At 39.1% G+C, this 27,778-nt stretch overlaps 1 protein-coding gene across 11 annotated transcripts in view; it reads left to right on the forward strand.

Annotated features, from left to right (window-relative positions):
- Window positions 1–27,778, forward strand: part of REPS2 (RALBP1 associated Eps domain containing 2) — a 226,399-nt gene that overhangs the window by 153,587 nt on the left and 45,034 nt on the right. For all 11 annotated transcript variants that reach the window (XM_082375642.1, XM_082375650.1, XM_082375646.1 and 8 more), the window contains one exon: window positions 9,744–9,805. In XM_082375642.1, coding sequence (XP_082231768.1) covers window positions 9,744–9,805 — 62 coding nt within the window. The remainder of the gene's footprint in view (window positions 1–9,743; window positions 9,806–27,778) is intronic.

Here is a 27,778-nt window from a genome sequence, read left to right on the forward strand (position 1 = left end):
TTAGAAAATTTTCTGCAGATATCTGGCGGTAGTTCATCACCTGCTTATATTTAAGAATGGGGGCTAAAAAGCTGATTGAAATTCATGAGTAAATGGATGGGACTTGCCATGTGTGGGCTTCATGGTAGAATGATCTGGCTGGACCATCTTCTTGGAGATCTCTTGATGTTGATATCTAGATCTTCCATCTTGGCTGGTCCAATTGCCTGGAGCACAGTCTTCTAGTCTCTGGGTAAAATAGTCTGGGAGCAGATAGGGAGAGGGCTGGAAGTGTCTCAGCGTCCAGAGTCCTACATTTACTGTTCTCAGTGTGGCCCCTGTGCCTTCATCTGGGCCTTGTGTCCTCCCTGGAGAAGAAAATATTTCTAGCATTTTTCTGGAGTGGAAGAAAGGCTGAAACTGTGCAGAATGTGTGAGAAAAATCTCAGAATCTAACTGCTCCTAAACTCCTTCAATCAGCTTTTTAAAAATGTAGGAATGGAACATAATAGTATAGTTCTTTCTTATGTTAGTTCAAACAAATATTTGTTGGTCATTTACTATATTCTGAGTTATCCAGGTGAATTAGAGACAGAAGGGACCACAGGAGCAGGGATCCTGAAGTCCAAAACAGCATGAGGTGTAGCTGGAACCAGAACTTCAAGGGTCTTGCCGAGGTACGCCCTTCTCCTGAAGGATGGGAAATAGGATCCCCTATCAGTTAACTTTCTTTACTTTTCATTACTTTCCTCATTTTACCCCTACTGTGGGCTTCCCTGGTGGCGCAGTGGTTGAGAATCTGCCTGCCAATGCAGGGGACACGGGTTCGAGCCCTGGTCTGGGAAGATCCCACATGCCACGGAGCAACTAGGCCCGTGAGCCACAGCTGCTGAACCTGCGCGTCTGGAGCCTGTGCTCCGCAATGGGAGAGGCCGCGATAGTGAGAGGCCCGCGCACCGCGATGAAGAGTGGCCCCCGCTCGCCACAACTAGAGAAAGCCCTTGCGCAGAAGCGAAGACCCAACACAGCCAAAAATAAATAAATAAATAAATAAATAAATAATAAAAATAAAGGAATTCCTTTAAAAAAAAAAAAAAAAAAAAGAAAAACCTGACCAAGTTGGGATTATCCTAGGTCTGCAAGAGTGTTTTAATATTAAGAAATTCATAGTGTAATTTACCATATTAATAAATCATAAGGAAAAATATCATACCATCACCTCAACAGATGGAGATGTGGCTTTGGTTAAAATTTGAAAATGAATTATCATGAAAAAAAGTCTCAAAATAAATGGGAATTTTTGTAATCCATTAAGGGGTATCTACAACAAACCTACAGCAAATGCCATACTTAATGGTGAAATAGTGAAAGCCTTAGCTTTGAGATCAAGAGAAGACAAGAATGCTCATGTCACCATTATTTGACTCTATAGTAGGTGTTGTAGCCAGGTAAGGAAGAAATAGATAAAGGTACTGAAAAGAGGAAAGAAAACTGCTGTTAATATTTATGATGTAATTTTATCCAAAAGTATATTCACAACATACCCTTACATCATCTTTTACAAAAATAGCGCATTTGTTTTGAAAAATTAAATAATAGTAAAAGTGAAATTAATCAGACATGAATCTGGAGGCAGGTTCTGTTTCTAGTAACTTGCAGGGCTGTCAGCAGGGACAGTGAGTCACGGAGCTCACCTGGTTTGTTTCCTGTCTCTCAGGGATCACTGTCTTTTGTTGCCTGATTTTCTGGTGTCTAAAGAACTGTTTCTTTTATATAAAAAACATCTATATGTTTGTTTCTGGCTGTTAAAAAGGGGAGGGTGAATGTGGCCTGTGTTACTCCATCTTGGCTGGAATCAGAAGTCATTTAATTAAATGGCTTATTGCTTCTTAGCCCTCTTTTGTTAATGAAGGGTTGTTTTAACATACACTTCGTTATGGTGCAAGACCTCTCCTTTAAAAGCAAGCATAGATTTTGTGTTTTGTTGGTTTTTTCATTTTATTTTTAAAGTAACTCGTAATTTAAAGGCCCAATCCATGAGGACCTATAGAGTGGGGGCCCTGAGGTGGATAATTCCTGAGGCTTTTGTCATTCTCTGTTGCTACATGCTTTGTTACCGAAGGCTGTTCAAGGTCTCACCACCTCTGGAGTTTTGACTCACTGATGTGTTTCATAAATGTTAATGAAAGACAGATTGAGAGAAATCACTGATGGGCCCACATGGTTGTACCACATCCATGCACTGGCTCAGGAGGAAAATCTCTATGAAATTACTGAGTTACCTTTGTGGAAAGCCCCAAACTCCACCTTCTAGCTTGTCTGATCTAGCTGGGTCAAATCAAAAGTGATATACATAAACCTTTGTGTTCTTGGCACATTGCTATGATTTATTTTATTTTATTTTTTTGTTATCTGAATAATTATTTTCTTAACATCTTTATTGGAGAATAATTGCTTTACAATGCTGTGTTAGTTTCTGCTGTATAACAATCATATCCCCTCCCTCTTGTGTCTCCCTCCCACCCTCCCTATCCCACCCCTCTAGGTGGTCACAAAGCACTGAGCTGATCTCCCTGTGTGATGCAGCTGCTTCCCACTAGCTATCTATTTTATATTTGGTAGTGTGTATATGTCCATGCCACTCTCTCACTTCGTCCCAGCTTACCCTTCCCCCTCCCTGTGTCCTCACGTCCATTCTCTACATCTGCATCTTTATTCCTGTCCTGCCCCTAGGTTCTTCAGAACCATTTTTTTTTTAGATTCCATATATATGTGTTAGCATATGGTATTTGTTTTTCTCTTTCTGACTTACTTCACTCTGTATGACAGACTCTAGGTCCATCCACCTCACTACAAATAACTCAATTTCATTTCTTTTTATGGCTGAGTAATATTCTGTTGTATATATGTGGCATGTCTTCTTTATCCATTCATCTGTCGATGGACACTTAGGTTGCTACCATGTCCTGCCTATTGTAAATAGAGCTGCAATGAACATTGTGGTACATGACTCTTTTTGAATTATGGCTTTCTCAGGGTATATGTCCAGTAGTGGGATTGCTGGATCATATGGTAGTTCTATTTTGAGGTTTTTTTGTTTGTTTGTTTTGTTTTTTAATTAATTAATTTATTTTTGGCTGCATGGGGTCTTCGTTGCTGTGCATGGGCTTTCTCTAGTTGCAGTGAGTGGAGGCTACTCTTAGTTGTGGTGCACGGGCTTCTCAATGTGGTAGCTTCTCTTGTTGCGGAGCACGGGCTCTAGGTGCGTGGCCTTCAGTACTTGTGGTGCACGGGCTCAGTAGTTGTGGCTCATGGGCTCTAGAGCACAGGCTCAGTAGTTGTGGCGCATGGGCTTAGTTGCTCCCCGGCATGTGGGATCTTCCTGACCAGGGCTTGAACTTGTGTCCCCTGCATTGGCAGGCAGATTCTTAACCACTGTGCCACCAGGGAAGTCCCTTATTTTTAGTTTTTTAAGGAATCTCCATACTGTTCTCCATAGTGGCTGTATCAATTTACATTCCCACCAACAGTGCAAGAGGGTTCCCTTTTCTCCACACCCTCTCCAGCATTTATTGTTTGTAGATTTTTTGATGATGGCCATTCTGACTGGTGTGAGGTGATACCTCATTGTTGTTTTGATTTGCATTTCTCTAATGATTAGTGATGTTGAGTATCCCTTCATGTGTTTGTTGGCAATCTGTATATCTTCTTTGCGGAAATGTCTATTTAGGTTTTCTGCCCATTTTTGGATTGGGTTGTTTGTTTTTTTTGATATTGAGCTGCATGAGCTGCTTGTATATTTTGGAGATTAATCCTTTGTCAGTTGCTTCGTTTGCAAATACTTTCTCCCATCCTGAGGGTTGTCTTTTCGTCTTGATTATGGTTTCCTTTGCTGTGCAAAAGCTTTTAAGTTTCATTAGGCCCCATTGTTTATTTTTGTTTTTATTTCTATTTCTCTAGGAGGTGGGTCAAAAAGGATCATGCTGTGATTTATGTCATAGAGTGTTCTGCCTATGTTTTCCTCTAAGAGTTTGATAGTGTCTGGCCTTACATTTAGGTCTTTAATCCATTTTGAGTTTATTTTTGTATATGGTGTTAGGGAGTGTTCTAATTTCTTTCTTTTACATGTAGCTGTCCAGTTTTCCCAGCACCACCTATTGAAGAGGCTGTCTTTTCTCCATTGTATATTCTTGCCTCCTTTATCAAAGATAAGGTGACCATATGTGCGTGGGTTTATCTCTGGGTTTTCTGTCCTGTTCCATTGATCTATATTTCTGTTTTTGTATCAGTACCATACTGTCTTGATTACTGTAGCTTTGTCGTATAGTCTGAAGTCAGGGAGCCTGATTCCTCCAGCTCCGTTTTTCTTTCTCAAGATTGCTTTGGCTATTCGGGGTCTTTTGTGTTTCCATACAGATTGTGAAATTTTTTGTTCTAGTTCTGTGAAAAATGCCATTGGTAGTTTGATAGGGATTGCATTGAATCTGTAGATTGCTTTGGGTAGTATAGTCATTTTCTCAATGTTGATTCTTCCAGTCCAAGAACATGGTATGTCTCTCCATCTGTTTGTATCGTCTTTAATGTCTTTCATCGCTGTCTTATACTTTTCTGCATACAGGTCTTTTGTCTCCTTAGGTAGGTTTATTCCTAGATATTTTATCCTTTTTGTTGCAGTGGTAAAGGGGACTGTTTCCTTAATTTCTCTTTCAGATTTTTCATCATTAGTGTATAGGAATGAAAGAGATTTCTGTGCATTAATTTTGTATCCTGCTACATTACCAAATTCATTGATTAGCTCTAGTAGTTTTCTGTTAGCATCTTTAGGATTCGCTATGTATAAGTATCATGTCATATGCAGACAGTGACAGTTTTACTTCTTCTCTGATTTGGATTCCTTTTATTTCTTTTTCTTCTCTGATTGCTGTGGCTAAAACTTCCGAAACTACGTTGAATAATAGTGGTGACAGTGGGCAACCTTGTCTTGTTCCTGATCTTAGTGGAAATGGTTTCGGTTTCTCCCCATTGAGAATGATGTTGGCTGTGGGTTTGTCATATTGGCCTTTATTATGTTGTGGTAAGTTCCCTCTATGTCTACTTTCTGGAACATTTTAATCATAAATGGGTGTTGAATTTTGTCAAAAATTTTTTCTGAGTCTACTGAGATGATCATATGGTTTTATCCTTCAGTTTGTTAATATGGTGTATCATTGATTGATTTGCGTATATTGAAGAGTCCTTGCGTTCCTGGGATAAACCCCACTTGATCATGGTGTATGATCCTTTTAATGTGCTGTTGGATTCTGTTTGCGAGTATTTTGTTGAGGATTTTTGCATCTGTGTTCATCAGTGATATTGGCCTGTAGTCTTCTTTCTTTGTGACGTCTTTATCTGGTTTTGGTATCAGGGTGATGGTGGCCTCATAGAATGAGTTTGGGATTTTTCCTCCCTCTGCTATATTTTGGAAGAGTTTGAGAAGGATAGGTGTGAGCTGTTCTCTAAATGTTTGATAGAATTCGCCTGTGAAGCCATCTGAGCCTGGGCTTTTGTTTGCTGGAAGATTTTTAATCACAGTTTCAACTTCAGTGCTTGTGATTAGTCTGGTTTTTTTTTCTCTTTCTTGCTGGTTCAGTCTTGGAAGATTGTGCTTTTCTAAGAACTTGTCCATTTCTTCCTCGTTGTCCTTTTTATTGGCATATTGTTGCTTGTAGTAATCTCTCATGATCCTTTGTATTTTTGCAGTGTCAGTTGTTACTTCTCCTTTTTCATTTCTAACTCTGTTGATTTGAGTCTTCTCCCTTTTTGTCTTGATGAGTCTGGCTAATGGTTTATGAATTTTGTTTATCTTCTCAAAGAACCAGCTTTTAGTTTTCTTGATCTTTGCTATTGTTTTCTTCATTTCTTTTTCATTTATTTCTGATCTGATCTTTATGATTTCTTTCCTTCTGCTAACTTTGGGGTTTTTTCTTCTTTCTCTAGTTGCTTTAGGTGTAAGGTTAGGTTGTTTATTTGAGATGTTTCTTGTTTCTTGAGGTAGGATTGTATTGCTCGAAACTTCCCTCTTAGAACTGCTTTTGTTGTATCCCATAGGTTTTGGGTCGTCATGTTATCATTGTCATTTGTTTCTAGGTTTTTTTGATTTCCTCTTTGATTTCTTCAGTGATCTCTTGGTTATTTAGTAGTGTATTGTTTAGCCTCCATGTGTTTGTGTTTTTACAGATTTTTTCCTGTAATTCATATCTAGTCTCATAGCGTTGTGGTTAGAAAAGATACTTGATAGGATTTCAATTTTCTTAAATTTACCAAGGCTTGATTTGTGACCCAAGGTATGATCTGTCCTGGAGAATGTTCCATGAGCAGTGGAGAAGAAAGTGTATTTCGTTGTTTTTGGATGGAATGTCCTATAAATATCAATTATATCTATCTGGTCTATTGTGTCATTTAGAGCTTGTGTTTCCTTATTTATTTTCATTTTGGATGATCTGTCCATTGGTGAAAGTGGGGTGTTAAAGTCCCCTACTATGATTGTGTTACTGTCGATTTCCCCTTTTATGGCTGTTAGCATTTGCCTTGTGTATTGAGGTGCTCCTATGTTGGGTGCATGAATATTTACAATTGTTATATCTTCTTCTTGGATTGGTCCCTTGCTCATTATGTAGTGTCCTTCTTTGTCTCTTGTAATACTCTTTATTTTAAAGTCTATTTTGTCTGATATGAGTATGGCTACCCCAGCTTTCTTTTGATTTCCATTTGCATGGAATATCTTTTTCCATTCCCTCACTTTCAGTCTGTATGTGTCTCTAGGTCTGAAGTGGGTCTCTTGTAGACCGCATATATACAGGTCTTGTTTTTGTATCCATTCAACCAGTCTATGTCTTTTGGTTGGAGCATTTAATCCATTTACATTTAAGGCAGTTATCGATATGTATGTTCCTATTACCATTTTCTTAATTGTTTTGGGTTTGTTATTGTAGGTCTTTTCCTTCTCTTGTGTTTCCTGCCTAGAGAAGTTCCTTTAGCATTTGTTGTAAAGCTGGTTTGGTGGTGCTGAATTCTCTTAGCTTTTGCTTGTCTGTAAAGGTTTTAATTTCTCCGTGGAATCTGAATGAGAACCTTGCTGGTTAGAGTAATCTTGGTTGTAGGTTTTTCCCTTTCATCACTTTAAATATGTCCTGCCACTCCCTCCTGGCTTGCAGAGTTTCTGATGAAAGATCAGCTGTTAACCTTAAGGGGATTCCCTTGTATTTTATTTGTTGTTTTTCCCTTGCTGCTTTTAATATTTTTTCTTTGTAGGTAATTAAAAAAAAAATCTATTTATTTATTTATTTTTGGCTCTGTTGGGTCCTTGTTGCTGTGTGTGGGCTTCCTCTAGTTGTGGTTTGCAGGGGCTACTCTTCTTTGCGGTGTGTGGGTTTCTCATTGTCGTGGCTTCTCTTTTTGCAGAGCACGGGCTCTAGGCACACAGTCTTCAGTAGTTGTGCATGGGCTTACTTGCTCCGCGGCATGTGGGATCTTCCCGGGCCAGGGCTCGAACCCGTGTTCCTTGCATTGGCAGGCAGATTCTTAACCACTGTGCCACCCGGGGAGCCCATGTATTTAATTTTTGATAGTTTGATTAATATGTGTCTTGGCGTGTTTCTCCTTAGATTTATCCTGTATGGGACTCTCTGTGCTTCCTGGATTTGATTGGCCATTTCCTTTCCCATATTAGGGAAGTTTTCAACTATAATCTCTTCAAATATTTTCTCAGTCCCTTCCTTTTTCTGTTCGTCTTCTGGGACCCCTATAATTCGAATGTTGGTGCGTTGAATATTGTCCCAGAGGTCTCTGAGACTGTCCTCAATTCTTTTCATTCTTTTTTCTTTATTCTGCTCTGTGGTGGTTTTTTCCACTATTTTATCTTCTAGGTCACTTCTCCGTTCTTCTGCCTCAGTTATTCTGCTATTGATTCCTTCTAGAGAATTTTTAATTTCATTTATTGTGTTGTTCATCATTGTTTGTTTGCTCTTTAGTTCTTCTAGTTCCTTGTTAAATGTTTCTTGTATTTTCTCCATTCTATTTCCAAGATTTTGGATCATCTTTACTCTCATTACTCTGAATTCTTTTTCAGGTAGACTGCCTATTTCCTCTTCATTTGTTTGGTCTGGAGGTTTTTTACTTTGCTCCTTCATCTGCTGTGTGTTTCTCTGTCTTCTCATTTTGCTTAATGTTCTGTGTTTGGGATCTCCTTTTTGCAGCCTGCACGTTCGTAGTTCCTGTTGTTTTCGGTGTCTGCCCCCAGTGGTTGAGTTTGGTTCTGTGGGTTGTGTAGGCTTCCTGGTGGAGGGGAATGGTGCCTGTGTTCTGGTGGGTGGGGCTGGATCTTGTCTTTCTGGTGGGCAGGGCCACATCCGGTGGTGTGTTTTGTGGTGTCTGTGAACTTAGTATGATTTTAGGCAGCCTCTCTGCTAATGGGTGGGGTTGTGTTCCTGTCTTGCTAGTTGTTTGGCATGGGGCGTCCAGCACTGGAGCTTGCTGGCCATTGGGTGGAGCTGGGTCTTAGCGTTGAGACGAAGATCTCTGGGAGAGCTCTTGCTGATTGATATTACGTGGGGCTGGGAGGTCTGGTGGACCAGTGTCCTGGACTTGGCTCTCCTACCTCGGAGCCTCAAGCCTCACACCAGGCTGGAGCACCAAGGCCATGTCAGCCACATAGTGGATGGTTTAAGGAGCCCTGCCTGGGCACCTGGAGTGTAGTGGGTGCGCTGTGAACCGCAGCCCAAGATGTACGTGGCCAGTGGAATCGCAATCCGCCAAGGAAACGCAGAGCTGAGCTCCTATCCTGGCAGCAGGAGAGAGGGTGTGATTTATTTTTAAGGCATAGAAAGTTGTCCAAATATTAGCCCACATATTACAGATTTGGAAATAAACTGCATATAGTTATATAGAGCACGGTGTGCTTTTCTAAGGAGTTTGTAAAGAATGTGGTTTAACTTGGCCAGTGTGTGATGATAAACTTATTTCTTGCGTGTGATCATGAGCCTTATTTATAATTCGATAGCAGATGTTTGTTTTCATTGTTAAGTTACAACTCAGACGTTCTTGGCTTAACTCCAGCTCTCTCTGTATCTCACAAAATTTTTTTTAAAAGTTAGAATGAAACTTTCTTTCAGAAGATGCTTCAAATGGGGCCAGATTATTTTAGAAACAGATTTAATTATTCCTGATAATAAGGATCAGTGGGAGAAAAGGAAATTGAGATCTTTGAAGAATCCCCAAATATCATTTTAGTCCATCATTTTCAGCCACTCCTACTGCTATCAGACCCACTCACTTACAGGGCAGCAGCACTGCCTTGTTGGGATTCTGGATTTCTGGCTCCCAACTCAAGCTAATGAGCAGTGTAATGGCTGAGAGCTTGGGAGAAATAGGAGAGGAGCCAAAGGGCCTAGAGTATTTGAAACTAAATAATTAACATCAGATTAATTGGGGATTGACTGTCCTTCCCGTGCTGCGTTCCAGTCTTTTGATCAAAGGGTGTCATTTCCTTACTGTTTTACACTGTCTTAATCACAACAGCCTATATAAATATTTGGATTTTGGATAGGAGGAAAATGAAAAAGGGATTGGAAATAGCATGTGCTCTTTTTTTTAAGAAAAAAGAAAGCCCTCAGATAGATTTTAAAAAGTTAAACATGTTAAATGCGATAGCTCTTCCCAGTTAACAAGTGGAAGAGTGCTGTGTGTTGTTTTCGGTGGTCCTTAACTGTGTGTATTTTTCTTTTCAGCTTCTAAGTCAGGATTGTTACCTCCACCACCTGCGCTTCCTCCGAGACCTTGTCCATCGCAGGTAGGAGATGACGTTGATTTCTGTGAACTGTCTGTCAGTAGGCAGTTGTCCTCCCACTGTGGTTCCTTTGCGAGGGTTGATCACCACAGAACTGGCAGGTCAGGGTCCCAAGATGATGTCTGGACTGGACTGGGAGAGCAGAGCGGGGTTGAGTTTCTTCCTCTCCAGCCAGCCCCCAGCCTCATGTGGAAAAGGGACAGTTTCCTCCATAAGCAACCAAGCAAATGTGTGAAACAGTTCAGTCTTGGCTGTAGAGGGTTGCATGTGGTTTTCATTACAGAGAGAGGAGCAGAAGGGGTGCCTCTCCGATTGGCGCTGGGGAACGTGGCTTTTCTGTGCAGTATGTGCAGTCTGAGTGCCTGTATTTTCCTCAGTGTTTTAGGAGCTGTGTTAATTCTGCATAAACTAAAAATAAATGGTCATCAGCATGGAGTTAGTGCGCCCACAGTGCTTTTTTTAGGATGGTATTTTCCTTTGGGACAAAAAGCTGAATCAGCAGCGTTGGGAGACTGTATCACCCGAATCTGTTTCACCTGTGAATGAATTCCGCCTTACTGACATGTGCTACTATGGCCTTATACATGAACACTCTTTGTAGAGTTGAAAATGAGAAGCAAACAGCAAATCCGTGGAGTGTGGTAAAGAGTGCTACAGATCCTTCCTTTCATTAATTGCCGCTGAAGAAACTATCTTTAAAGACCCTCTCTGACTTTGGGCAGGAAATGTTGAGAAATTTCTCTATAAACAGACCCAGTTTCTACCTCATTGCTCTGGGTAGTTCAGAGCATACGTTTCCATATGGTGCATCTCAGGACTCGCTGAGTCACTGCAACCACTTTAAACGTTGGCTTGTCCTTCTTTTAGAGGATTAGATGGTCTTTAGTGTCCCCTCAACCTCGAGATGCAAATACCATGAGACATGGGCTTCCTCCTTCAGTTTGAAGGGTAATTAAAAGCCCTCTTCTTCCTGACCCACATATAAATAAGTGAGAACCGTTTTTTCAGTATTCCAGCGTTAGCTTTACGAGAGATTAGTTAACCAGTCAACAAGTGTTTATTGAGTCCCTGCTGTTTACTACTGCCAAGCTTTAGTTCCATCCTTGCCCTTCCTTGGCTGTGATTTCTACTCATTTAAATTATTAGCTGTGTTTACTGAGCATCTATAATAGAGCACGCATTTGTGCTAAGTGCTTTCAATGCATTATTTAATCTTCACAAAAACCCTATGAAGTAGGTATAAATATTAACCTTAAAAAAAGACCCCAAAAAAACAGATGAGGAAGTTGAAGCATACAGGGGTTAAGCAAGTTACCCAACGTGACACAGCTAGTAAACAGTAGAGCCAAGGTCCATCTCCTGAAGGTTCCTCCCCCTTCCCATTGTTGGAGTCAAAGTATCCGTGTGTACAGGAAGACAGGGCTCCGTTGCACTGGCAATTGAGGCTTTCACCACGTCCCCCAGGAGGACCTAGATGAGCTGATGCTCCTGATTTGCACCAACAGCAAGCCTGTCACAACATTAGTGGGCATTCCGGAGGTGCTTATCTACGAGCTGCTGGTTTCAGACCAGGACTTGGGAGCCACCTGGATGAATACTTGGAAGACTTGTCTGAAAGGGCTTTTGTGACCAACCTCCTTATGTTTCTCCTGCTGCATAAGTGACAGTAGTTAGTTCCTGGTTGTGAACCGTGCTGCCGCTATCAGCAGTCCTCATCTGAGCTGCTCTAGGTGGGCTTCCTGCCTGCTCTGGGGCTTGGTGACTGAGGAGCTGATGGGGGCCTGGGAATTCTGAAGTCACTGTTAACGAAAGAGACTGCTTTTTTGTCTATCAGATTTCCCATCACAGTGTAAACAGTGAGCCTAGCGCTCAGCCCAAGCCTCCAGCTCAGCTGCCTAACTATGGAGTTTTCAGACTATAGAAACAGGTGTGTTTCGAAAAGCAGGCAGAAGAGCCCTCCACCCCTTCGCTCCCCTACACTCTCCCCCTTGCCCACTGTACGTGGGACACACACGGTCAACAGAGGAAGTCCTGGCTGATCCACACACGGTGGTGGTTAGTCTTTGTGCCATGTCAAATTCCTACTGTTGGCCCCAGGAGAAAGTCACCTAACCACCTGTATGGGGCACATATATGTTTCAGTCTTTCCCAAACTACCTGTGATGAAGCATTCTCCTGGGAGATGTTAATAGGGCTGTGTGGTAAGACAGATTTGCTGCCTCTGTACCTGCTCTGGGAGATTTGCAGTGCACGCCAGCTCATTAAGGGCTTTGAAGTCCTACAGTAAAGCAACCTGGTCAATTTTGTTAAAGCTGGCAGTTTTCTAGCTTGTGACCATTCATCCCTTTATTTATAAAATACTGTTAATATCCTGAGGGCGTAGCAGTTAGGACACATGATTATACACCAGCCTTAAGGTATTGGTAAGAACATTTCCAAATATCTTTAATCTGTCACCTCATCTGTATATTATGTGATTAAAGTTAAATTTTTATATCTTATGCCAATAGGTTTCCCTAGAAGAGATGAAAATGAAAAAGAAAGTTTACCACACATTAGCTTGGGATTTCAAATTGTTGTGTTTTCAGTTTGTTGTGTTTTCTTTGTTGCTTCCTCATGAGAGAGGAAGAAGGAACAGAAAAGCAACAAATTTTATTATAGAGAACTTAAATACTCTGAGTTATTCTTTTGCTATGTTAAAATTTTTTTGACTGTTCCTTGGTATATATGGACAATCAAGGTGACTTTGGAAAAATATATATATATACTTAACTACAGAGACTTCTTTTGTAGGGCTTAAACTGTAGTACTTAGGGGAGAAGCCAGGAAGCCTGGTATAATTAAAATCATTGTATTTATTAGTAGCTTTGAGAAGAGATTAAGATAAAAAGTTTTTGGATTTAACATTTTCATATTATATAACTTGATAAACGGGCAAGACTAGATTATAATAAAGAAAACATTTTATTCCCCCAAGAGGAACACTATTTAAAAAACTATGTGGCCAATCAGTAATGCACTATCAGTTTTTAAGTATGTAAGAGAGTTTGTACATTTGCAGATATGTGCACAAAGATATATATATATATATATATATATATATATGTTTATATATAGATAGATAGATAGATAGATACATACATACATACATACATACATACATACACCAGAAGTCTGTCTCTACTTTTATCAGGTGAGAGATGAGGTTTAGGTTTTCAGCATAAAATGCAGCCTCACTGGCCCTTACTTAGACCAGACACCACCATGATATGAACATCTGGATTAAGTTATACAAATGGGGCCCTGGAGTTAGGAAAAGGAATAAATTCAAAGAAACTGATCTTATTTTTCGTGCTATATAGGTAAGATCAAGAAGGACCAAGTGAGTATATAAAGAATCAAATGTTTTGGTCCCACGTTTTCCTGTGGACAGGCCAGAGAGCAGGGTGTAGTATTTTGGCTCAGGCTAGAGGCCAGAGGTGACACTTTTTTTTTTTTAAAAAAAGACTGATTCATAGTGTAAATGATTAAAAAGCAGTTAGAGGTAACTGTTTCATATGGAGCAGTGTTAAAATGAGAGTTAGTTAAACTTATTAGCTCATTGTTTGTGTGCATATGAACTGAGTAAAATGCCATTCACAGGGTTGGTGCTTGTCCTGTTTTCTGCTCGGGGCCTGTGTGGTACTTCAATAGCCAAATCCCTTTAATAGTGTTGATCTCGGGCCAGATTTCTTATAGCAATTGTGATAGAGCCACAGCTTCAGTGTAATTATCTTTAATAAAGAGAAGATTTTTTTTTTTGGTCCAAAGGATAATCTTTTCAGTTTTGTATTAGCACTACATTTGATGAATTGCGGCTCCCTGTAGACTCATGTGCTCCGAATTTTCCTACTTATACCACTAATTTCTCACTTTATAACGGCAAGTGCTCTTTGCGAGCAATGCAGTGAGCGCTACAATAGCACTGGGGGATGAAAGCGCTATGGAGGAAGCATTTTAGCAATACTTCTAAGCTCAGAGAGACCAAGAGGGCTTCGTGCAAGGGCTGAGGTTACCAGTGAACTGAGTTTTACAGAAACAAGAGAACTTTTCTTTTTAATGGCTGAGGGGTTCAGAACATTACTGAAGAGAAAAAGCAAATGCAAAGAAACAGGTGTACAAGAGGTCCCTGTGTGTCAGAGGAACTGCCCGCAATTTGGAAAGCTAGGAGATTTTAGAGGAGAGAGATTTCATGTTTGGAGGCGGCAGTGAGGAGCAGCCGGCCTGCTCACTTGAGTCCCGGTGGTGCCAGAGCTGTGGGAGGGGAAAGGCCCCCCGATGAGAGAGTTCTGTCTGGGGAGCAGCTGCTGAGGGGACAGCACAGGGTGTCACTCAGCCCAGCAGCACTCACCCTTGTGGACACCAGCATCGTTTGGGGGAGCTTGCAACCGACTGAGGCCTGGGCGATGGGAGTTTGTAGACGCTCCCCAGGTGATTCTGAAGTGCAGTCAGGATTGAGAAGCACTGGATTAAGGTGAGAGGAAGGAGTGTTCAAAGAAGAAGTTGAGAATATAGGGGACCTGTTGATGCTCCACCCCGAGTTCTTAAAGGGCACGGTGGGAGGCTTTCTCAAGCTGGGGAGGGTGGGAGACATGGTGTCCGGTTAGGGGATATATCCAGACCCTGTGGGGACAGGGACCCCGATCACAAGGAATGGCCTGGGGGTCCCGGGCTTCTGGTGATAACTGATTTCAGCAGGGTCAGGGGGCATGATGGGAAGGTCTTGCTGGAATGACTAGTCGCTGTGTGCCTCCAGTCCTGTGTGTACTGTTGTGAAGGACTGGCCATGAACACAGATGGCCTTGAAAGGAATCCATAGTCCATTCAGCTAATCTGTCGTCTGACTTTGCCATCTGGCTAGGATCAGGTCTCTAAGGCAATACTGAATCCAGTAGGAATATGCTGGGCATGCTGCTTTACTTCAAAGCCAGATTTCTTAGATACAACTTGATATAAAATACTCTCTTCATTTAATTTGGAAGGGAAGACGAAGCTCACTTAAACTCAAATGGCAGTTTGTAGGCCCTGAAGTTCTGAAATATTTGATACTCCATGCTTTTTTTAAAAAAAAATACATTGTCCTTGTAAATGAATATCTTTTCATTTCAAGACTGCTTTCCTTAAGTTAATATAGTTGGTGATACAAAATAGTAAATTCTCCTGGGAGAAATTAAGGGTTTTAGAGTTCTCTCTTTTTTTGGCATTACTAGTGATTATGTAAGGTTATGTAATATGTTTTTAAAATGTAAATTTGATTAAAGTATAGCATGCATACTGAATCCATTTTAAATGCATACTAAATCCATTTTTAGGAGAGTAAAATGAAGTATTATCTCACTGGCGATTTTCTAATATCTATAAGAAAACAGCAAGAAACATTCTTGAAATGTAAACAATATAGAAATGTTACTGCTTCTAAAACTTTATGGCTTTTTTCTTTATCAAATTAAAACCCAGTGGGCATATATCACATATCATGAGATCTTTTGCTATAATGTATTCAGATGATCTCATGTAATGTACATTAGTTACCAAATCACCTTAATATATTGCTTATGTAGATGAAGCATATTTGTAAGCTTTCCAAGGTATATACAGCATCCTGATTTTCACTCATCAAAATTAGTATATGTCAAGAGGTAGTCTTCTATGTATTTATGTATTAGAAACTCAGTAATTATTTTGAAGAGAATTTACAAACATATATCACCTAAGATGCCATCTTCATTTTCTTCCAAAGTGTTACTCTCTTCTGTCCTACAGTGCATGCTGAAGATTAGCTGAAAATCACAGTATGTTAGTGAGTGTTTCAGTGATTAAGGAAAGAAGATCTAGGTCCAGGATTTATCTTCATCTGTGATGATGAAAGGACGTAATGAAAGCTGTACAGCATTATACAAATGTGTCTGTCTGTGGTCTTATTCTTAACCTTACTATTATGAAGCTCTATGGCTTTGTGGGAAGTAAGCAAATTCATCTGACAGACCTACTGTCTCTTCTAGAAAGTGAGAAGATTAGACTAGATAGATCCTTTTAGTGCTTAAGGTTTCTGATTATGTGTTGTATTCCTCTGTCCAAGAAAAATTTTGTTGCGAATATAGATGAAACATCACAAAACACAATTGAGGACAAGATGGCTTAGATTAATTTCTCCCTGCTCTCCCACTGCTAAGTACAACTAAAAACCCTAGGCATAATATGGCAGAAAGAGGATTTCAAAAGATGTAAAGAGGAAAGGGCTGACTAGAGCCTCAGGACTTGAGGAATAGCATGGTAGTGAGTCCCCTGAGTTTTAACAAATCTTTCATATATCCTGGACTGGGCACTGGAGAAGCCTGCAACCCAGAACCACTGACAGATGCAAACAAAAAAATATACTCCCCAGCCAAAGCACTGGGAAGGAGGTAGCTAAGCTGGATATAAACCTTTTTAACAATACTTGCTGTACCCCACCCAAACACCATGGATGCTCCCCCCTCTGATGTGAGCGGAGACCTACTGGAGAGGCTGGTATTTTGCTCCTCATGTGGTAGCAGTAGACAGCCCAGAGTGTTGCTTTCCTAGTCAGCAAACATGGCTTCAGCAGAGACCAAAGGGGGAATCTAGTCTCTCAACTGTGACTGATGGCAGCAGATGGCCTGGGGAGGCACTTTACACTCCCACAGACAGTGTCACTGGAGACTGAAACATTCCCAGATAAGCAAAACCTCAAGGAATTTGTCATTAGTAGACTTGCCCTATAAGAAATGCTAAAGGATGTCCTCCAGGCTGAAATGAAAGGATGTTAGACAGTGCCTTGAGGCTCTAAAAAGAAATGAAGAAAGGTAAAGGTAGCTACATAGGTAAGTATAAAAGCCAGTAGTGTTGCATTGTTAGTTTGTAACTCCTTTTTTTTTCTATATGATTTAAAAGGGAAATGCTTAAAACAATAATTTAAAATCTGTGTTAATGGGCACACATGCATAGAGATGTAATTTGTGACAATAATAATATAAGGAGGCAGCAGGGCTGTGTAGGAGCAGAGGTTTGTATACTATTGATATGAAGTTGGTATTAATTCAAACTTGTTATACAGTTAAGATATTAACTGTAATTCCTAGGGTAACTACTAAGGAAAAAACTTTTAAAAATATGGAAAAAATGAGAAGGTAATAAAAATGTTACACTAAAAAAAAAATCAGTTAATCACAAAAGTAGATAGTGATGGAGGAATTGAGAAGAAAACAGGTATAAGACCTGGAAAACAAACAGCAAATGGCAAAAGTAAATCTTTCCTTATTAGTAATTACTTTAAATTATATGGATTAAAATCTCCAATTAAAAGGCAGAGACAGGGACTTCCCTGGGGGTCCAGTGGTTAAGACTTCACCTTCCACTGCAGGGGGTGTGGGTTCGATCCCTGGTCAGGGAGCTAAGATCCCATATGCCTCATGGCCCAAAACCAAAACATAAAAAACAGAAGCAATATTGTAACAAATTCAATAAAAATACATTAAAAGAAAATATATATATTAAAAAAAGGGCAGAGACAGAATGCATTAAAAACTATCCAAATATGTGCTGTCTACAGTAGACTTCACTTTAGATCCAGTGATACAAATAGATTGAAAGTGGAAGGATAGAAAAAGATATTACATGCAAATAGTAACCAAAAGAGAGCTGGGGTGGCTACACTAATATCAGACCAAAATAAACTTAAAGACAAAAATTGTTACAGGAGACTTAGAATGACATTATGTGTTGATAAATGGGTCAATCCATTAATGTGATAAAAAATTATAAACATATACACACCTAACAACAGAGCCCCAAAATATATGAAGCAAAACCAACAGAACTGAAGGGAATAATAGCCAGTTCTACAATAATAGAGGCTTTAATATATCACTTTCATTAATGGATTGACAACTAGACAGAAGACCAATAAGGAAATAGATACCTAATAGACATCTATAGAACACTCTACTCAACAACAGCAGCCTACACATTTTTTCTCAAGTGCACATGGAACATTCTCCAGGATAGAAAATATGTTAGGCCACAAAACAAGTCTCAGTACATTTAAAAAGACTGAAATCATACAAAGTATCTTCTCTGACCACAGTGGAATGAAACTAGAAATCAATAACAGAAGTAAAACTGGAAGATTCAGTAATATGTGGAAATTAGATGACATACTCTTAAAAAACCAAGTGGCCTTAAGGGATACACAAAACAACTAGATGTACAAATGCAGAGTTGTTAAAATGCATTTGAAATTAAGAGATGGGCAACTTAAAACAATCATATATATTATATGATATTTATAGCATATTTTATATATTGCTATATAAAAACTTCATGGTAACCACAAACCAAAAATCTATAATAGATGTACACACATAAAAGAAAAAGGAATCCAAATATAACACTAAATATAGTCATCAAATCACAAGAGAACAAAAGAAGAAGAAAGGAACAAAAAAGACCTAAAAAAAACCAAACAATTAACAAAATAACAATAAGAATATACATATGAATAATTACCTTAAACGTGAATGGACTAAATGCTCCAATCAAAAGACATAGTGTACCTGATTGGATATAGAAACAAGACCCATGTACATGCTGTCTACAAGATACGCACTGTAGAGCTAAAGACACACACAGACTGAAAAGGAGGGGATGGAAAAAGATATTTCATGCAAATGAAAATGACAAGAAAGCAGGGGTAGCAACACTCATATCAGACAAAATGGACTTTAAAAGAAAGGCTATAAAAAAAGACAAAGAAGGGCATTTTATATGACAAATGGATCAATACAAGAGGAGGATATTATACTTGTTAATATATATGTACCCAATACAGGAGCACCTAAATATATAAAGGAAATATTAACAGACATAAAGAGAGAAACTGACAATAATACAATAATAGTATGAGACCTTAACACCCCACGTATATCAATGGACAGATCAGATGGAAAATCATTAAGGCAACAGTGGTCTTAAATGACATAATAGACCAGTTGGACTTAATAGTAAGGACATTGCATCTGAAAAGAGCAGAATACACATTCTTTTCAAGTGCACATGGAATGTTCTCCAGGATGGATCACAAGCTAGGGCACAAAGGAAGTTTCAACAAATTTAAGAGGATAGAAATTATATCAAGCTTTTTTTCCAACCACAGTGGTATGAAACTAGAAATCAATTACAGAAAAAAACAGGAAAAGCACAAACACGTGGAGAGTAAACAACACACTCCTAAAAAACCAATGGGACAATGAGGAAATCAAAGAGGAAATGAGAAAATACCATGAGACAAATGAAACTAGAAACACAGCTTTCTAAAATCTGTGGGATGCAGCAAAAGTAGTTCTAGAAGGGACGTTATAGGGATACATGCCTTCCTCAAGAAACAAGAAGAATCTCAAACAATTTAACCTAAGCATTCTAAAGGAATTAGAAAAAGAATAACAAACAAAGCCCAAAATGAGCAGAAGGAAGGAAATAATAATGATCAGAGAGGAAATAAATAGACCAAAAAAAAAGAAAATAGAAAAGATGAAACCAAGACCTGTTTTTTTGGAAAAGATAAACAAAATTGATAAGCCTTTAGCCAGGCTCATCAGGAAGGAAAGAGAGAGGACCCAAATGAACAACATAAGAGATGAGAGAGGAGAAATAACAACCAATACCACAGAAATACAAAAAATCATAAGAGAATACTATAGATAGTTATATGCCAACAAACTGGACAACCTAGAAGAAATGAACAAATTTCTAGAAACATAAAACTTGCCAAAAATGAATCAGGAAGAGACAGACAATTTGAACAGACCTATCGCTAGCAGTGAAATTGAATTTGTAATAAAAAAAGCTCCCAGCAAACAAAAGCCCAGGACCAGATGGCTTCAAAGGAGAATTCTCCCAAACATAAGAAGAGCTACTACCTATCCTCAAACTATTCCAAAAAATTTAAGAGGACAGAACAACACTCCCAAATTCATTCTATGAGGGCACCATTACCCTGATACCAAAACCAGACAAAGACACTACAAAAAAAGAAAATTACAGACCAACATCTTTGATAAATATAGATGCAAAAATTCTCAACAAAATATTAGCAAACTCAATCCAATAATGCATAAAAAGGATCATACACCATGATCAACTGGGATTTATTCTAGGGATGCAAGGATGGTTCAGTATTCACAAATCAATGTAATATACACCATGTTAACAAAAGGAAGGATCACTATCATGTAATCATCTCGATAGATGCATAAAAAACCTTTGACAGAATTCAATACCCATTCATGATAAAAAAAAAAAACTGTCATCATAGTTGGTATAGAGGGAACATATCTCAACATAATAAAGGCTCTTTATGACAAACCCACAGCTAACATCATACTCAGTGGTGAAAAGCTGAAAGCATTTCCTCTAAGGTAAGGAACAAGACAAGGATGCCCACTTTCCACCACTTCTATTTAACAATGTATTGGAAGTTCTGACAGCAACAATCGGAGAAGAAAAAGAAATATCAATAAAAAGCATTCAAATTAGAAGGGAAGAAGTAAAACTCACTATTTGAAGATGACATGATACTATACACAGAAAACCCTAAAGTCTCCACCTCAAAACTATTAGAACTAATTAATGAATTCAGTAAAGTTGCAGGATACAAGATTAATATACAGAAATCTGTTGGTTTTCTGTACACTAATAATGAACTATCGGAAAGTGAGAGCAAAGAAAAAAAAAAACACCAAAAAACAAAACCAAAAAGCAGTTGCCCCAAAAAGAACAAAATACCTAGGAATCCATTTAACCTAGAAAGTGAAAGACCTATACCCTGAAAACTATAAAACATGGATGAAGGAAATTGAAGATGATACAAAGAAATGGAAGGATATCCTATATTCTTGTATTGTTAGAATTAATATTGTTAAAATGTCTATACTACCCAAAGCAAATCTACAGATTTTTAAAAAAATTTTTATTTTATTTATTTATTTTTGGCCGCATTGGGTCTTCGTTGCTGTGCGCGGGCTTTCTCTAGTTGGAGCAAGCGGGGGCTACTCTTCGTTGTGGTGTGTGGACTTCTCATTGCAGTGGCTTCTCGTTGCAGAGTACGGGCTGTAGGCACACGGACTTCAATAGCTGTGGCACGTGGGCTCAGTAGTTGTGGCTCGCGGGCTCTAGAGCGCAGGCTCAGTAGTTGTGGCACACGGGCTTAGTTGCTCTGCAGCATGTGGGATCTTCCTGGACCAGGGCTTGAACCCATGTCCCCTGCATTGGCAGGAGGATTCTTATCCACTGCGCCACCAGGGAGGCCCCAATCTACAGATTTAATGCAATTCCTATTAAAATACCCATGACATTATCCACAGTAGAACAAAGAATCCTAAAATTCATATGGAACCACAAAAGACCTCAAATTGCTAAAGCAATTTTGAGAAAAAAAGAACAAAGCTGGAGGTATCACTCTCCCTAACTTTAGACTATACTACAAAGCTACAGTAAGCAGAACAGCATGGTACTGGCACACAAACAGACACATAGATCAGTGGAACAGAACAGAGAACCCAGAAATAAACCCATGCACTTATGGCCAATTAATTTACATCAAAGGAGGCAAGAATATACAATGGAGAAAAGGCAGTCTCTTCAGTAAGTGGTGTTGGGAGAACTGGACAGTTACATGTAAAAGAATGAAATTAGAACATTTTCTCACACCATGTACAAAAATAAACTTAAAATGGATTAAAGACCTAGCTGCAAGACCTGAAACCGTAAAACTAGAACACTTTGACAAAAGTAGAAGCAATACATTTTTGGATCTGTCTACTAAAACAAAAGAAATAAAAGCAAAAATAAACAAACGGGACCTAATTAAAGTTAAAAGCTTTTGCACAGCAAAGGAAATCATCTGCAAAACAAAAAGACAACCTAATGAATGGGAGAAAATAATTTACAAATGATATGACCAACAAGAGACTAATATCCAAGATAAATAAACAGCTCATACAACTCAATATTTTTAAAAAAGCAACCTGGCTAAAAAAAATGGATAGAAGACTTGAATAGACATTTTTCCAAAGAAGACCTGCAGATGGCCAACAGGCACGTGAAGAGATGGTCAGTGTTGCTAATTATTAGAGAAATGCAAATCAAAACCATGGTGAGACATCACTTCATACCTGTCAGAATTGCTGTCATTAAAATGACCACAAATAACAAATGTTGGCTAGGATGTGGAGAAAAGGGGGCTCTTGTACATTGTCAGTGGGCCTGTAAATTGGTGCAGGTACTGTGAAAAACAGTATGGAGGTTCCTCAAAAAACTAAAAATAGAACTACCTTATGATCCAGCAATTCCACTCCTGGGTATACATCCAAAAAAAAATGAGAGCACTAATTTGGAAAGATACATGCACCCAATGTTCATAGCAGCATTATTTATAATTTCCAAGGTGTGAAAGCAACCTAAGTATCCATCAACAATGAATGGATAAAGAAGTGGTGTATATATATAAAATGGAATATTACTCAGCCATAAAAAAGAATGAAATTCTGCCATTTATAGCAATATGGATGGACTTAGAGAATATTATGCTTAGTGAAATAAGTCAGGCAAAGACAGATACTTTGTGTTATCACTTACGTGTGGAATCTGAAAGGTAAACGAATGTATATAGTAAAATAGAAATAGATTCACAAATAAAGAAAACAAACTAGTGGATACCAGTGGGGAGGGGCAAGGTAGGCATATGGGATTAATAGGTACAAACTACTGTGTATAAAATAGATTAACAGCAAGGGTTAGGGTTAGGGTACAGCACAGGGAATTATAGCCATTATTTTAGAACAACTTTAAATGGAGTATAGTCTGTAAAAATGCTGAATCACTGTGCTGTACACCTTAAACTAATATAATATTGTAAATCAACTATACTTCAATTAAAAAAAAAGAGGAGGAGCAAGCTAAACCCAAAGCTAGCAGAAGGAAGGAAATAATAAAGAATAGAGTGGAGATAAATAGAGAATCGGAAAACAAGAGGGAAATCATTGAAACCAAAAGTTGGGTTTCTTAGATGATCAACAAAATTGACAAACCTGTAGCTTGACTGACACAACTCCTCTTGTGTTGTCCTCTAGTTAAAATAAAAGGCTGTATTTTAAATTAAAATTAGATTCTGATAAATTTATCTCTCACTGTAGATAACATTGTTTTGAATTTATCAAGGCTGAAGGTTCAAGTAGATTATTCTGCTTTGTGTAAGACCTTTTTTCATATATTGATTTTGGCAGTACATTTTACTCTATGGTACCTAGCTGTAGAATTGTTTCATAGTTTACTCAAAAAGCTAATCATATTTCCAGGTTGGTGTAGCATGAAGAAACAGTTGTGGTTTAGACCAATCTTTGTTGATAGAATTTTGAGAGCTCTCCAAGTCCTTTTATAAGGATTTATTAAAGGAATTTGAAAAGTACTATTTTCATACAGCTGGCACTGAATGAGAAATTCAAAAGGCAAAGGAAATGGCCGTAGTGAGAAGTTCAAGGAGAAGAGAGAGTGATGAAATACTGGCATTGGAATAGAGGAGGAAAGATTAAGTATAAATCCCCTCCTTTTAAAAGGAGCACTCAAAGTTTGCCAGCTATCAACAAATGCCATTAGAATTTTCCCCAAGAGCTTGTTCAAAAGAAAGGAAAAGTTCTATGGTGACATTTATTTTAGTATTATTGATAAAAATTAAAACAATACAGACAACACAAATGTCCAAGAAGAAGGCTCTGGTTAAGAGTATTGTATGTATATCCACCCAGTAGAGTATTAGACATCCATTAGAATGTTTACAGGGAAAATAGTAGAAAAGATCCAAATACAGAAATGTTTACTGATTGTACCACATGAAAGTATTCAGTAGACCTTTGATAGTAAGATATTCTACTCTCTGAGAGTGATCTTGAGGGTCCGTAGAACACACTGATTGGCCCCTTTGCTGTGGTCAGAGTTTAAATTCCTTTTCCTTTGTTGCTGGCCACTGTTCGCTCCTGATTGGGCCTTTGAACTTTGAAGTTAACTCCTCAGTGAATTTCCACTAACTCTTTTTAGGGGTCTAAAGGGGTCACTTAAGTAATTCATCTATAATTTAGCTATCTCATCTTATGATAAATTGTTTATATAAGTACATTCTCTATTTTGGGGAGACTCTTTGTGAGAGGTAGGTTTGTGAATTTGGGTATCCTTGAAGGTCTCTATACGTTTCAATCATAAATGTCACATATCTAGTGTTGAGCATTTGGAAGTGGACTGCGGTAATTGCTAGAAATTTAAATAGCTGTTTTGGTGGGGAAATTAGGCAGTTTTTCTTTTAAAGATTTCCTCTTTCAATTAAAGATTGGGAGAAAGGGAGAAAATGCTCTCTGTTATGACAACTAGAATAAAAGAAAGTCAAAGCTCTATCAGAATAAAATGGCCTTTGGAAGCTACTTTTAAGAGACCATGCTCTCAGAACTTGTGATGAGGCATATAATATTGCATAATCGTATAGTTAGGGTAACTCCAGCAATTGTGAGCTTCACAGAAACCTTTTATTGAAATACATCACCTAGTAGTTTTTTTTCATCCATGTTCTCTGGATGGTAAACTTATTGCCCTTTCTCTTAAGTGGTAATTTTGCTGCATGTATGAATAGAATTCTAGGTTGAAGATTATTTTCCCTCAGCATTTTGAATGTATTACCTCCTTCTCTTCTGGCATTTATTTTTGTTGCTGCTGAGTATTCTGTGAATCAATTTTGGGTTCCTTTGGAGTGACTATCTTTTCTCTGTGGTGGCTTTTAAAACTTTATTTTCGATGTTCTGTTGCAATTTCACTGTGATGTGTCTAGGCATAGATTTAAATTTATTTATTCTAGACGATGATTGGTATGCACTTTCCATCTGGAAAATCATGTCTTTAATTTTAGAACACCCTTAGTCATATCTCTGCAGGTTTTGATTCTCTACTTATTTCTTCTATTTTCTTCTCAAACTCATTAGCTATGCTTCTGTGTCTGTCAACACATCTTTTATTTCTAATAATGGCACTTTCATCTTTTTATGTCATGATCTCTCTGGGTTGGCTGTGGATGAAATCTTTGACTTCCAAGTTTATAACTGTTTATGATTCCAGGTTTTATAGTCCATTCTTTCTTATGTCAATCTGTTCTTGTTTCACTTTTCCCAATTTCTGTTTCATACTTCTCTGTTCTTTTTCAGGATGCCTTCCCTACTTTTAACTTTGTGGGTTCTAAACAAAATTATTTTAAAGTTATTTTCAACTTGTTCTGTCTTCATTTTTGTCAGGAGTAAATTCATCTTATTTTGGGGAGGCTGTTCTTATCGCTGGCTTTTTTCCTTCCATGCTTTTCGGAAATTTGCTTAGCAGTTTTATTTGGCATCGGAGTTTCAATTTCATTCTCAGTTCTCTGAGCTCCTCTCTTCCTAGCAGTTCAGTGGTGTCTCTGCCAACCATACCCCACCGCCCTGCGCCCATGGGCCTCTAGTCTGGGGCCAGTTCTTCTCCTTGAGGTTCAGCACTTCCGTCTGGTACAGATGTTAGTGACCATGCAGATGTCAGCAGATGGTGGCTGAGCCTAAGACCAGGCTACAGTGTTGTATCTGCTTCTGCTTCCTTTCCTCAGGAGGCAGCCCCGAGCACCTTCACAGGCTTCTTCCTGGCTTTGCAGGTTTATAGGTAGTGAAGTGTCACCTTACCCTCTGGCTTTAGGGAATGAGCTTGGTGCGGGACCCCTGCCTCACGTGGGGCATTTAAATCCCTGTTATTCTGCTGGGTATGAGCTCTCAGCTGCCTCCACCTACTGCTGAACCCTCAGACTGGCCTACCACTTGGGGTTTTTTTTGTGGTTTTGGATTTTATTGCTTTTATACAACAGGTGCTTATTAGTTATCTATTTTATGCATATGCCTGCCACTTTGTGATTTGGCCCCACAGGGATCTTTGTCTTGCTGCTGAGTGTGTCTCAGTCTTTCGAATTTTAACACTTTTGTGCTCATGCTCTCCTTTGTCATTGCATAGCATTTTACAGAACAGGAAGTTGAAGTTCAGAAAGCGGAAGTGAACTACTTGGGACCTCATCGTTAGTAAGTGACAGAACCAGCTTTTGTAGAACAGGAGAGCTGGGAAAGGTTTCTGGGCTGGTGCTAGAAATTTAATGATAAACCTTGAGAGAGAGAGAGAGAGAGAAATCATTCATCACACATCATAAAAATTAACTATAGATCTGCTAAGCACACGTTAATAAGGATTCTCAGTCTCTGTGCCCATTTTCTAAATATGAAGTATCGATATTTCCTAATATTAAGCTAAAACGTTTATTTTTTAAAGTGCCTTCCCCAGTGCAGACTTAACGTTCAGCTTTGCCAAAATAGGTTGCACAGTTTGGTCACTGGGCCATATTTGGTGTAGCAGAAGGCCAAGTGTAATCCATATCCTGCTTTCAAAAAGGGAAAAAAAGGCAGAAGTTTTACATCATAAATAATTATTATTTATGCATTTCAAAATTGATTTTAAAAGTATACAAACCATTGAGGCTTTGTGATTATTTATTTTATAAATTTATCATGTACTTAATTATAGTGTTTATGTGCCAGATGCTCTTCTAAGTCCTTTGTAAATATTAACTTATTTAATCCTAGCAACCATGTGCAGTAGGTTCTGTTGCTATCCTCACTTTGCAGATAAGCAAACTGAGGCACAGAGAACGAGAAATTTGCCCAGAGTCACCCACAGCAAGTTAAAGCTGCGATTCTGACCCTGACTATCTAGGCTCAGAGTGCCGGCTCCACTTACCGTGCTCTGCTCTGCAGCCACGTCTCACAGTTATTTTCTTAACCTTTCTCTTCTTTTATATAGTTGTTTATTTATGCATGCATGTGTGGGCTTCAGTAGTTGCAGCACGTGGGCTCAGTAGTTGTGGTTCGCGGGCTCTAGAGCGCAGGCTCAGTAGTTGTGGTGCACGGGCTTAGTTGCTCTGTGGCATGTGGGATCTTCCCAGACCAGGGCTCGAACCCGTGTCCCCTGCATTGGCAGGCGGATTCTTAACCACTGCGCCACCAGGGAAGTCCACCTCTTTCTTCTTAACAACGGAGTTGACACATTATCACCAATACATTTTATGTTCTGAAACCTCTTAATAAATTAGCTTTATCCTGCCACTGGTAACTTGTTTTCTTTCCTAGGTTTCCCCCTCCTTATTACATTTCGCTTGTAATGTTACTGTGTAAAGCTTACTGTGCTAGCATCACTCCTCTGGAAGATGCCTTAAGTTCATCTAATCAATTCATCAGGTGTTAATGAAATGTGCTTATGAGAGGCCCACACTTTGCTGACAACTATGGGAGCACAAAGGCTGTGATGTGCTCCTTCTCCTACAGCTCCTTTCTCCTCTCCCACCCTCTGAAAGCAGTCACGCCTAACACCTTCCATCCTATAGTCTCTCATGGTGTACGTATGTAACTGTGTCATTTTCCATGTGTCTCATCTAAACCCATTTTCTCATGCTCTGTGGTCAAGGATTATAGGCGATAGCTGGACACCATGTTTCCTATAACTAACATATAGCCCAGTGTTTCCCCTGGGAGTCAACTACGGCTGATTTCTAGGCTCCTGAACAAAGGAACCCTTATTTCTCTTCTCTGAGCCCCCACACACACACAGTGACAGAAACCAGGAAGCGCCCCGTTTCTAAGTGTCAGGGGAGAAGCGGGATGGGATGGGAGGGTGCCGCCTTGTGCTGTGGTGTCACTAGGAGAGGATGGTGGAGGATGCCCAGAGCGTGGGCCCAGGGAGGCAGCCTGACAGAGTCGCTAAGGACATGCGCTCGGGGTGCAGATCCTCTCTCTGCCTCTTACTGGCTGTGTGTCTTTGGGCACATTTAAC

Source organism: Balaenoptera borealis (genome assembly GCF_965194805.1).
Source record: "Balaenoptera borealis genome assembly, chromosome: X".
Lineage (NCBI taxonomy): Eukaryota > Metazoa > Chordata > Mammalia > Artiodactyla > Balaenopteridae > Balaenoptera > Balaenoptera borealis.